We start from the raw sequence: 13,973 nt of genomic DNA on the forward strand, positions 1-13,973 counted from the left end.
GTGATTCTGGACCACTGGCACGCCTTTCTAAAATGTGTGTTGCTAAACCAGTGGTTACAGTGAGTGTCTTACACGGAAACAGATGGTCGGCCTTACTAAGCATGTCGATAGTTCAGAGAAGTTTTATGGCCCAGACACAGCGAATATAGAGGATTGTTTGTTTTGGTCATAATATCCCATGGCTGTATGTTAAATAAAAAGTTACGGTAGTGAGACTGCACAACTTTTACGGCTGTAAAATAAGTGTTTATGATCCGGGTATTAATATATTTTGAAATAAGACAAGCAAATTTATTTTACTACTGTGCACTGACTAATTCATAGGAAACCTCATCTTAATTGTTTTTTGAAAAACAATTTGAAAGACTAAGATGGACGTGAATGTCTTGACTTTTTTAAATCGAAAATTATTTTCTATAGCATTTAAATACTACTTTCAATAGTTTCATGTTGATAGATAGTTTTTCTTCTTCCTTCTCCTCTTTCTTCATTGGTCTTTAAGTATTCACCACTAAGTATTCCTCTTACATTCTTTCATCCCAAGGGGAAATGGAAAAGGCAGGATTTGAGGAGTGTCTGAAGAGGATTCATTTTTAAGGTGTAAATTTTCCAGTTTTTTCCTCTATACTGATCACCCTCTGACCTCTACCTTCTATCCCTCTGTTTAACTAAAAAGGATAAAAATTTTGCCAGTGATTAAGTGCTAATTTTCAGCTTTGGCAATGGTCTAGGTAATTGGACACTCATATTTATTCCTCCTGTGACTATGTGAGTTTTTTAGCATAACTTGTTAAAGTGTATAAAAAGCCTTAGAAATGTATAGTTTTCTAATTCTTTAATTTTACATATAGGAATGCATCATACATGTTAGTTTTACATGTAAGAATGAATCACATATAGGAATGACATATATGTGTAGGGATATAAATACAAGAATAATCACTGAAGCACTTTTATAACACTAAAAAATTGGAAACAACCTAAATGTTTAATAGTAAATTAAAATATATCTATATGCTTTATAATATAAAAGCCTTTTCCATTTAAATATTTATTGATATAAAATATATTCACAATATATTTTAAGTGAAATGCAAGCTATAAAATAATCATACAGTATAATCTCCTTTTTTGTAGACAGTATATGTTAAGCGGACATAGAAAAATTCTTAAAAGCCATTCATCAAAACAATAACCATTAGAATGTTTTAAAATGCCTTCCTTTAATTTATTTAAGTTTTCTAATTTACTTATAATAAAAATGTGCAGTCAGAACAATAAAGTCAATTTATTTAAAAAAAACTAAAAGTGGCAGAAAATAGGAGAGCTCTGTGGTAACAATGAGGTACAATGATATTCATAAAAGAGGTGAGATCTGTTGTATTACATTATACTTCATCTGAATTGAGTCCTACAGTAGGACGCATGAATCTGTGATTTGGATATGCTGTATTTTGCCAACTTTGGGCCTGGTATGGATCCATTAGTCTCCCACCATGTCACATCAGTATTTTGCCGTGTCAATGTATATTACTTGAAGTTTGTTTCTTCAGCTAATTTATCAAGCTCTAAGCAAATATAATTCAAGTGGAAGCACAGTTATCATGTTTACAACAATATTATGCATTGTAAGTACTGAAAAGTGTATAGTCAAAGATTAGAGGGTAGGGCTTCCCTGGTGGCGCAGTGGTTGAGAGTCCGCCTGCCGATGCAGGGGGCATGGGTTCGTGCCCCGGTCCAGGAAGATCCCACATGCTGCGGAGCGGCTGGGCCCGTGAGCCATGGCCGTTGAGCCTGCACGTCCGGAGCCTGTGCTTCGCAACGGGAGAGGCCACAACAGTGAGAGGCCCACGTACAGCAAAAAAAAAAAAAAAGATTAGAGGGTATAGTACCTTGGAGAGCCTTTTATCACGTCTAAGTGTGTATTGAACACTTACTATGTGCCTGGTGGGATTAGGAGTTACGAGATTTCAGAGATGACCAGGTCGCAGATGCTTTTCTCAGGGTTCAGTTAAGGAGCAGAGAGAGAAATACATATGTATAAAATACCTGTAATAAATGATAGACTGCTTTAACTCATAGGAGAGATACAAAAAGTATGATAAGAGAGTTAAAAGAATAGTGGATCTTATCCAGATGGGAGGATCAAAGAAAACTTCATATATTTAATTTGGGATTGAAAAATGGGTAAATTCTATAAATTTTAAAATGTGGGAGAAGGCATTTTATATAAGGGAACAGCTTATACCAAGGCATCGAGGCAGGGAATTACAGGTTCCTGATGGGCGATAGTAGAAACATATTTGGGAAAGTAGGTCAACAGCAGCTCTGAAAGGTCTTAAAACGCAAACAGAATTTCTGATTTATTTGGCAGCAGTTAGCTATTAAAGCTTGTTTGTTTATTTATTTATTTATTTTGAGTGGAAAAGAGCTTTAATCATAGATGCGTTTAACAAACCCTGGAAGAATAAGAATGAAAAGGAAAAGAAGGATCGGATCAGCAGTAATTGGTAATATTGATTGTAGCAGTAAAAACTTGAAGTTAGGGTGACTGGAAGGGAAAGCACAGATATCATGATATTATTCAGTGATTCTCAATCCTGGCTGATCATTGGCATCTTTTGAAATTAATCACCCAGCCTCACCCACTGATTTTCTATTTTAATTGGTCTGGGGAGGGGTCTGAGCACCTATAGCTTTTTACTTTTTTAAGGTTCCCAAGTGACTCTAATGTCCAGCTTAAAGGGAGAATCATGGTCATTGTTATTAGACATTAAAAAACAAAGAGGAGTGGGACATATTAGAAGCAGAACCTATAGGACGTAATAATTGAATGATAGTGAGGCAAAGGACAAGAAGACAAAGAAGAGGCTGAAGCAGCAGGGCTGAGTGTTAGGGAGAATGGGAGTGCCACAAACAAACATGGAAACTTAGGAAGAGAAGTAGGATTGGGAAGGCAGATGGCATGGTGTGTTTTCAGCATAATGATTTTGAGATGTTACTAGGTAATCTTGCAAACATTAGAAATAAGGACCTGGCATTGAGGAGAAGTTCAAGTGGGAGATACCTTTTAATTAAGTCAAATATCTTCCTGTCCTCTCTTCTTCCTTTCCTTTCTCCTTCTCCCCTTCCTTTCTGTTAGTATACATATCCATCATTAGTCACCTTAAATATTGATAGTTATACAGAGGCATAGACATCTGTTTATCCAATGGGAGAATGCTGCAGTAATCGTTTTAGCAGTCGAGAATTGGGAGTTGAAGCCTTAATAAAATTAATGATCTACAAATAACTCAATTCCGTTTCTGTCATACAGAGTGAAGTAAGTCAGAAAGAAAAACAAATACCGCATGCTAACACATATATATGGAATCTAAAAAAAAAAAAAAAAAGCTTCTGAAGAACCTAGGGGCAGGACAGGAATAAAGATGCAGACATACAGAATAGACTTGAGGACACAGGGAGTGGGAAGGGTAAGCTGGGACGAAGTGAGAGAATGGCATGGACATATATACACTACCAAACGTAAAATAGCTAGCTAGTAGGAAGCAGCTGCATAGCACAGGGAGATCAGCTCGGTGCTTTGTGACCACCTAGAGGGGTGGGATAGGGAGGGTGGGAGGGAGACGCAAGAGGGAGGAGATATGGGGACATATGTATATGTATAACTGATTCACTTTGTTATAGAGCAGAAACTAACACACCATTGTAAAGCAATTACACTCCAATAAAGATGTTTAAAAAAATTAATGGTCTAGACATGCATAGCGTATGTTGTCAAAATGCCTTGAAAAGGAAGAGAGGAAATTGATGTCAAGAACTTTCTTGTCTTTTGCCATCATGAACAAGTTGAACTTATATGTAGAAAAATACAAAAGTATTCTACCATACTACATTTGGAACTTATGTGATTTATTTATGAATTTTGTGGCTTTGATTTTTGTCTCTTGCCCAGGCATCATACTTTATGTATCCCTGATTTCAGTCGGCTCCTGGAAGTTAGGAAAATAACTTCCATATGCATTCGGGGTGAACTTTCTCACTTATCTAGTGAAAAATAATTGCTGTAATACAGTACAAAGTACTTACCAAACCCTTGAGAAAACAGCCAGTATACTTTGTATGGTTAACTAAAACAGATTTGATTTGAAAATATACTATAAATTGAGTTATACCATATTGTCTGTGCAGCATCTTTGTAACTTTCCATCTTCTAATTTGGCACAGTAAAAATATCAGGACTTCACAATTAGATCAAAAGTCCATGATTCACGCTAAACCTCAGTGAGCCTTCCTTCCTTTCTTTTTCCCGTTTTCTCCGACTCTTTCTTTCCTTCTAAATTTATGTAGTACTATAAAGATTTCTAAAATTCTATAAAATAGGAGTAATGGTATACTCTTACAGGACTATGGAAAACACTGCATATAAGATATATAAAACATTTAGTCCAGTGCATAGAATTCACTGAAGTGTAGTTATTTCTTTATCCCATTTTGAAGTATAATGCTCCTTAAATCAAATTTTAAGGTTAAAAGATTGTGGAGTTGTATTAAAAAGAAAATATCATAGATGGCTCAAAAATAGTGTGACTTTGAAGGTCCATCCTGGCCATGGATGTCAGAGGTGACCCTGTTCAGATTCCATGTGATAGGATAGATGTCCCCTCAGGCCCCGGTTTATGTAGAACATCTGCCATGGAAACCACTCCAGCCTGGTGTCTTGTGCCAGGATCCCGGCCCTCCATACAGTTAAACATCAACTCTGGGTCCTCCCCCCTCTTCCCTTGTCATGAGCCTTGTACAGTTGTACTGCTTTCTTGGGCACACTTTCCTACCTACCACAATGAATCATAACAGAAAATCCATCATCTACACAAACTTTGGCCATTTTCTATGTTTGGGGCAGTGGCAGTAGAGTGTGTTGTGACTGGACGGGAATGTAAACCCTGTGACAATGGCTCTTGTCCCCCTAAACCTTCAGACCTGGCCATGGCCCTTAGCATCACCCCGGATTCACCTCCTATGCTTTGCATTTCTCACCGACCTCCAGATCCCTCTTCCTGAGCTTCCCTTCAGAGCCCTCACCCTGATTGTTGCAGAAAAAGAAAGAACAGAGGTGAGGTTACCTGACAGTCTCATAAATTCTACAGATACCTTTTAGGGAGGAAGCAGATTCCTAAAGACAGGACTATATGTATGTGTGTATATATATATATATATTTTTTTTTCACCTATATATTTTTACTGAACATTTCCTCATCCTCTACCTCAGTATCGTTTAATAGCATTATTAACCTGCCCCTTTCAAGATTTTAAGTACATTATTATGACAAATATCCCTTTAAAATCAAAACTCTCTGTTTAAGGAAATGTTAATCAGCTGAAAGAAACAAAGCCAGTTATTTACATGCTGTTAGTTTTGTTCCCCGTGCAACATATTTCCTTGATGTCTGCAGAAGTGGCTTATTCATTAGAATTAAATTAGACAAACGGCACCATCATTTCACATCTTCACTTTTGTAGCATGTGGTCCTTTCCAGGGACCTGTTTTAAGTGATTCTCAGTTGGCCAGTCAAGTTCCCACAAACCTGAGTCGTCTCCTTAACCTTTAAGAATTTCTCATAAATCCCTTTCTTCCATGGATGCTATGAGTGGACTTCAATGGTTCTCCTCACTTAATGTCTAGTTCTACTTAATGTAATGTACTAAAGGAAGGTTTGGTCCTTGATAGAGCAGTTTGTTAAGGATGGTCAAGGGCAATTTGCTGGTCTTGGTATGTTCTGTCCCCTGAATTTAATCACCTTATGTGCTCTTTGGGCTTATCATCTTGTCTTCAGAAAGCCTAGCAACTTGAGACCTGATATGGCATCAAAATATTACAGTCATTGCATTAAAGGTACTGTGCATTGCTTATACTTGTAAGAAGCAATCTAACCTCTTAGAAGGAAAAATCAATCAGCAGCCTGTGGCTCCTCTCAAGCTGTGTAGGAAATAATAATATACTTGATTCCTGGAGCTCCTGTCTGCTCTGTGAATGCATCCCGAGAATGCAGTCTTTGAACAGCACGTGAGCATGGCAGACACGTTCTAGAATATCCAGCATGCCTCTGTTCTGACTCATATGCATGTTTAGCTTCTCTATTTTCCATTTAGAAAATAGACTTTCTGGGTCTAACAGTAATCTGACCTCTGCCTGGCATTAGTTTAATAAAAGGTCATACTCCTTATTTGTCAAAACCAGCTTGAGCAGAAATGCATTTTGCAAAGCACAATGTTGGCAGCTCTAGGTGGATAGCAATGGCAGTTAGCTACAATAATGGAAAGGTACTTATCTGAATATTGGTGACTGTAAAGTTTTAATGTCTTTCTCTCCGTCTTTACATTCCTGATAGTTCTTTATTTTCTTAAACCAAGCGTAATATTTATGGTTGTATCTCATGGGATAATCATGGGGACTTTCATTATTAAGACCTGAGGCTGTCCTGGTGTGTGACTGTGTAGTGGAAGTCTTTGTTTTATTCTTTTACATGGGTTCTCTTCTCTTTCTTCCCATCTTCAGAGCATGACTTAAATTTGGACATACCCATGACAAAAGAAGGCAGAAGACTCATTTAGTTTCTTCTGTTAAACTGAGATAGAGACAAGGGAGAGTGGGTGCTATGTGTTGTTAGACCCCTCTGGGAATGAAGATTCTTACTTGCTTCTAGCATTTGTTGGAGTTATGTTTAGGCTTCTTTCTTTCTCATCTGTTTCCTTTGGCCATCTGCCTAGCATTGACAGCATCACTGTTAGCGTCTGACCAGTCAAGGTGATTATTTATGCAACAAACATGCTTACTGAAAGGATTTTACTATATTATCTAGAGTGTTAACCTTGTATCATAGAGTAATGGCATTTCTCCTTTCCATGGTTTGGACTTGGTTGACAAATGTAGAAAAATTGACATCAGGGCTTCCCTGGTGGCGCAGTGGTTGGGAGTCCGCCTGCCGATGCAGGGGACACGGGTTCGTGCCCCAGTCTGGGAGGATCCCACATGCCGCGGAGCGGCTGGGCCCGTGAGCCATGGCCGCTGAGACTGCGCGTCTGGAGTCTGTGCTCCACAACGGGAGAGGCCACAGCAGCGAGAGGCCCGCGTACCGCAATAAAAAAAAAAAAATAATGATAATAATAAAAAAGAAAAATTGACATCAGATCCCGTAAGAAAGTCATGATTTTCTTGTCTGTGAAGGCTATTTTTTTTTAACATATATTTAGAAAAAAATTTTAAAATTAAAAAAAACCTGTGTACAAATAATTGATATGCCTTTAAAAAATGTAACGTGATCAGTTTCATTTTTGTGTGTTTGTTTTTAAAGAATAAATTTAAGGGCCCTTTTCGGGCTGCTTTTTTGAAGAATACTGAGTCACTACAGTGGGGTGTAGTGGGATTTAGAAAAACAGTCCCAGATCTGAAACAGATCCTAACTGGTTATTTCAGTAATTTTTCCACAGTTCATTAGGTTAATTCAATTACTTGACTTCATCTTCAGAAATAAAATCCTTACAGGACTCTACTCAGTACTCTGTAATGACCTGTATGGGAAAAGAATGGAAAAAGAGTGGATATACATATATGTATAACTGATTCACTTTGCTGTACACCTGAAACTATCACAACATTGCAAATCAACTATACTCCTATAAAAATTTTTTAAAAGTAAAATTATCAATTAAGTTAAGAAAAAATCCTTGCAGTAGCATCCAGTGGTCATATCTTTAAACTTATCAGTGTTTGCATGAGAACTGTAAGGTATGACCAGAAAATGAAGATAAAAGAAAAACACATCTGAACATTGGAATGATAGTTGCATCCCTTTTTGAGAACATGGGAACTTGCCTCGTATGCTTTCCACTTAGAAATAAGACTTCTAGGTTTTATATTAATTCGACTTCTTACTGTCCCCACTCAGTATTTAGGAAGCACTTTCCTGAGTAACTGTTGCCTATTTGTAGATTGTCAGAATCTTCAAATTTCCTTCATTCTTTAGGATGAGAAATAGGGTACTTTCCCTTAAAAAAAAAATCCCAGTGCATCAAAACTGGCATCCTACCTTCTTTGTTTATTTAATTTCTGATTAGTACATAGTCATTTTATGCAACAGCCCTCCACCCAGTCCATACATTCTTGTGAGAAATTTCAAAACAGAACTTAAATGGGAAGCTGGGTTGTTAAAATTCATTTTCCTTTAGGGTTGACAATTTTTAAGCTATGGACTTTAAAAAGGAAAGTACCTAAATATGACAGTGTTGTACCACTTAAAATAGCAATGCAATACATTTTGTTTTTCCAGGGAAACTCCCTAGGAATTTTAATTTCATAATTATAATTTCCATTTAGATGCCGACAAGTGAGTGGTTATTATCAATTTGCATTGTTGGCAACAGCAGAATGAAAAACATAAAAACTTTTAATATCTTTTTTGTTTGTGACAGAACAGTGACATCAGTGTACTGCGTATTTTATTCCTCTCACTGTTAATCAATTCCAAATCATTTTAAACATTGCTCACAGTTCTGGTAATCATCCAGTTTGTATTGCTACCCTGAGATGCTGTTGGATGTGATATCTAGCAGCGTTTTTAGAGCCCACTTTCATTCCTAGGGTTTCTGAACAAACAGGTACCTGGGTTTTCACCCATTCTACTATCACCAAGTTGAATTTCCTGATGAAGTGGAGACTCATTTCCCAGCATCAGCATTACAAAGATACCACTCACCTCCCTTATCCCTTCTTTCCCTCATCGTGGAAGTTAATAGCTTAAAACTGGAAGGGATCTCTGCAAAATAATTTATTTCACATTTCATATTTTTACAGTTAAGAGACAGGAAAGTTAGGCACCCCCTCAAGATGTTACACATACAAAATGGTGGAACTGAGAAGGAAATCTGGCTTCCCTGACTCCAGGAAAATCAAGATGAGGGTCAGGACACACACCAACAGGCCGGCAGGAGCATCACATGGGAAACATGAAAACAAGGTGGAGAAAATACTGGTGATGAGCCAACAATGATGAACTTTGCTCTTTTCATCTTACTTAGAATCTAAGGATAGTTTTCAAACTAAACTTTAGCTATGGTTACTAAAACCTTGTTTCAGTGATGTAGCACTGAAAAATGGCCGGAGGGAAGAGAAAATTTGTAATAGGGGTAAGAAAATAGGAAATAAAATGGGAAAGTAAAATGTTTTTGAGTTTAAAAAATGTCCAACTATAGCATAGTTGTCAAAACTCCAAGAAGCAAGAAAAATGTGAAGAGTAGGAAAAATAATTAAAACACCTTCTCCCAAACCACCATCGTTAATGTTTTAGCATATTTTGTCCTTTTTTGGGGTGCATTTTTCTTTACCTGATATCTCTCATCTGTAATTTTGTGTGATGCTTTTGTGGCTTACCATTGAGTCATAAGTATTTCTCGTGGCATATAATAAAAACTTTATAATTACAACATTTACTATTTGTATGATGTTCCATCATTTTGACAGTTTATCTCACCATCAATTCCTATAATAATTGATGTTTGAGTACTTATAATCTTTGTAAATAAAATATATGGTTAATATCTTTGTCCATAAATACTTGTCTACATTTTATAGAATTTTCATATAATAGATTTCTAGATCCGGAAATACCAGGTGGATAACAAGCAGGCTTTTAAGAGGGAAAGTGTATGTTAGGAACATTTAAAGGAGACAGAGGACATTTCAGAAACCTCCAACTGTTAGCCTTTCATCCTTAAGAATCTTGAAGTCTACATCTTTCTTTACAGAAATTCTTTTTTTGCTATAACTTTGGAGGCTTCTTGACTCATCTTTTTATGCAAATTGTGGAGTTAAGTTGAAAGTAAGGCAGCACACAGTATCTGGGTTAGAGTCACTTTACCATATTATCCTATTTCTATTTCTTGCCAAACTGTCTAACTCAGGGCTGTATTTCTTGTCTCTTTAAAATTTCCTAGAATTTCTCTTAAATGTCACTAATTTTAATAGTGGCACTGCTGCTTTCTGGCAATGTCCTGATAGCGGCATCAAAGCAAAGAGCTAAAATTTTACTCACTTTGATTGATGATCTCATTTTGTTACGGAGGACAAATTGGATTTTTTTTAATACTGGTAGTAAAAATTAATGTGTGATGTTGCTTTTCTAATGTTATTGCACCTCTGCCTTAATACGGATTTCAGCAATAAAAGCACTAGCAGATAACTTCACCAGAAAGTTACCTCCCTCTGCTTTTAACTACCCTCAAATGTAAAAGGTGCTTTCCTAATTTTATAATCCTTGTATATTTATATGTGTATGTATGTATGTCTGTATTTGAGGGCTCTGGAGAGAGCAGTGGCAGTGGGGTAATAGACTGTGTTTCCACTTTCCATCTAATTGTGATGTTTATTTCTTTTTATTTCAGCACCTCCAAGGTTTACACGAACTCCCGTTGACCAGACAGGGGTCTCTGGTGGAGTTGCCTCTTTCATTTGCCAAGCGACAGGAGACCCAAGACCTAAAATTGTCTGGAACAAAAAAGGAAAGAAAGTCAGCAATCAGAGATTTGAGGTATTAGGTCCATTGTTCTGTTTCTCTGGGGGAAGAATGTAACTGCTGAATTTTTGGTTTGTATGTTACTTGCTTATTTTCCTCTGATACAGGGTGTTGTAATCACTGAGATATGCCATTCCTTATGTTGTATGTGATGGAAAACTTCCCTCTAGATGGCTTCAGCTTTTTTAAAAAGGGATTTGGGGGTTCAGATGACTGACTTTTGTTGTGCTTGTACCAGGGCTCAAATAGTGTTCTTAGCATCCATCTGTAACCTCATCCTCAGACTGCTTCCCCTTAAGATGGCAAGATGCAGTCTCACATCCTCCCACATCCAAGACTAGAGGACGAGTGAGAGCTTTCTGTGCTGTTGGCTCTTACTGAGTTACGTGTTCATCACTGAACCAGTCTGTGTGGACAGCTGGATGGTACAGCCTAACTCATTTATATTAATCACAATCTACCTCAGTTACTGGGAGTGAGATCAGTTCCATCCAACCCCATGGCTTGGAATGAGGGAGTAGTGTTTTCCCAAAGGGAATTCAAGTTCCTGTTATCCGGAAGAAGGGGAACGGATACTGGACAGCAAATTTAGTTGTCCACTATACTTCACACCTGTGTTTTACAGGTAGCATGGACTAGAAAGGGAACTTAGCTCCAGTGTGTTAGTGTGAAGAACTGCTATGAAAGAAACATACCCAACCAGGTTGATAGTTGATAAACCTACGGATGAAGTCGATTTTGTTTATTCAGGAAAGCTTAGTGCATTGAAGATGATGATACATAATTCAGATATTATTTTGGGTGTTTTTAAGGAGCCTATGGTTTATAAATTTGCTCATTCTGGAGGAGAAAAATAGGTGATAAGCTATATAGAGAAAAATTAGAAGAAGCACAGAATATCATGCCTGTAACTTAAGATATGAAGAGGATAGATTGATTTTTAGAGAGTACTTAGACTCCAAATGGACCCAAAGTGTAAAGCTCACCTCCTCTTACCTGAGTTTCTGACTACTTTATAGCCTAATTCACAGTTTGGCAAATTAAAACAATTCCTAGTTAAATGAAACATAGCAACGACAAAATTCAGAGCATTGTGAGTTTATTCATTTCTCACCAGTTCTCAAAGAGCAGTAAGTGGACCAAATGCATAAAGAGCATAATTACACTGGCGAAAATTGAAATCTGGCCTGTAGTTTACAAATGGTGAGTTTAAAATTTTGTTTGTTTGAAGATCAGATACCTACAGTGATTTAAACATAAACAAAAAGAATATCTTAATCTTTGAGAAATATTTCCTACATTGTCGTAGGAAATGATGTGTGTGTGACTTTTGGTGCACATATACTTTCTGGTTGAAATGAAATTGACTTTTTTGTCAAAGAGAAGTTTGACATCATGCTTGCTAGTGATGGTGGCTTCTTGACAAACTCTTGTAACAAAGTTTAAATTATAACAGTAGACATTTCAAAGCGTGAGGTCTGCTCAGTACATAATTCCTAATGAGAGTCATATAAACATTCAGAAAAAATTATTTTAACACAAAGCGGCTACATCAAATAGTACTGAGTCTTGGGCTGTGAATCCTTCATATCTGTAGCAGTATATTGCATTTTTTGGTGTCACTAGTTTCTAAAGCCCACGAGAGTATGAGTGAGACTGATTTTGTTCCCTCTTCTATCTGCAGTGGCAAATATAGCATCTGGCCTAGAGTAGGTACATAATTAATACTGGGTGTTAAATAGGGTTTGCAAATTGGAGATTACAGTATTAGCATCTAATGTGTATATTGTTTGTTGAAGAAAATAGGTCTAAACCTAGGAAATAGTTCAGAAATGTAAGCATGCAATAACATGTAACAATTAATCAAAAGTTAAGAGAGTAGATCCTAAGAGTTCTCATCATAAGTAGAAAAACATTTCTTCTTTTATTGTATCTATATGAGATGATGGATGTTAGCTAAACCTACTTTGGTCATCATTTCAAAATATATGTAAATCAGACCATCATGCTGTACACCTTAAACCTTATATAGTGATGTATGTCAATTATTTCTCAATAAAACTGAAAAAAATCAAAATTTAAATTAGTATTAAAGATGTTTAAACCTTTCTCTACATTAAGCTATAGGATGCTCAAATATATATATATATATGTATGTATTTTAATTATAGCATATTTGACAAAGATTCCAGTAACTATGAAACTTTATTCTCCCACGATGCATAGTAGATTCATTCTAAAGTGTGTGATATTTTTAATAGAGTTGAAAATAAATTGTGGTGCATTGAGAAATGGGATGTTTTGACTATCTCTGTGAATTTAGAATGTAAATGGGATGCGGAAAGGACTTGAAGTGGCCATATCTTAAAAACATTCAATCTCTTTTTTCCATATGTTGACCCTTATACACAAAATCTGGGATTGATCATCTTGTAAATATATTTATAAAGCATTCTTAATTTATTCACAATTTAAGCACATGGATATATTATTCATAGGGAAATGCAAAAAAAAAAAACGAACCACCATCTCAGTGAACAGCTGAAAAAACACAGCAGAGTTATAGAAAAGACAGGTAGAGGACTCTACAGTTTTGTACGCATATTTATCAATATTATCAACATCATTTTTTAAAAGTACTACTTGATTAGGTGACAAATACCTAGGATTGCTTAACTGTTTCAGAGTAGAGTCCATAATGATAGTGAATTCAGGCTTACTGTTTAGGACATTAATTTTCTGCCTGGTGAAGCAAGCCTCCATTTTACAGCAAGAATGCCCTAAAGATGCAGAAAATGCTAAGCTAGAACAAATACTGGAATGATTTATGGAAAAATTAATGCATGCCATCAGTCTCTGGGGCTATGAAAACCATCTCATTGGCTGCCTAAGTACTAGATTTATGCAGTTTCTCTTCATGGTTTGCTCATCTGTACTGTTCAGGATGAGACATTTTAAACCAGAAGAGCTATCAGTGGTGGCATACATTATTTCTTCACCTTATCGTCCAATTACTGAATGGATCCACATGTGCATATGTGCTATCAGAGACAGAATAATTTAAGAAGTGTATCCATCATAGCAGCAAGTCTTGCAAAATTAATAAAAAGGTCACATTGCCCTAGATACATATACTAGAATATTTTCATATTTAAACCCTGGATGGTTTTCTGTAGAGACAAGATATCTACATTTTTGCATATGTAGTTTCATGTCTTTCCATTCTGCAGTATAGGATTCAGCACATTAGAGCAATTATTCTGTTTCATCACTGTATCAAAATTCAGTCTCAAAATGCTTCTGAGTTTATTCTGAGCCTAATGGCTGGTTCACCACTGCATTAAGAGATTTAGCTGAGAGGCAGATGATAGTAACAACACCTGTGACAGCTATTGTTTCCTC

At 36.5% G+C, this 13,973-nt stretch overlaps 1 protein-coding gene across 10 annotated transcripts in view; it reads left to right on the forward strand.

Moving 5' to 3' along the window:
- Positions 1 to 13,973, forward strand: part of PTPRD (protein tyrosine phosphatase receptor type D) — a gene marked incomplete at both ends in the record, with an annotated part of 413,617 nt that overhangs the window by 87,417 nt on the left and 312,227 nt on the right. For all 10 annotated transcript variants that reach the window (XM_079706279.1, XM_079706285.1, XM_079706286.1 and 7 more), the window contains one exon: positions 10,441 to 10,586. In XM_079706279.1, coding sequence (XP_079562405.1) covers positions 10,441 to 10,586 — 146 coding nt within the window. The remainder of the gene's footprint in view (positions 1 to 10,440; positions 10,587 to 13,973) is intronic.

The sequence above is a fragment of the Hyperoodon ampullatus genome (assembly GCF_949752795.1).
Source record: "Hyperoodon ampullatus genome assembly, chromosome: 6".
NCBI lineage: Eukaryota > Metazoa > Chordata > Mammalia > Artiodactyla > Ziphiidae > Hyperoodon > Hyperoodon ampullatus.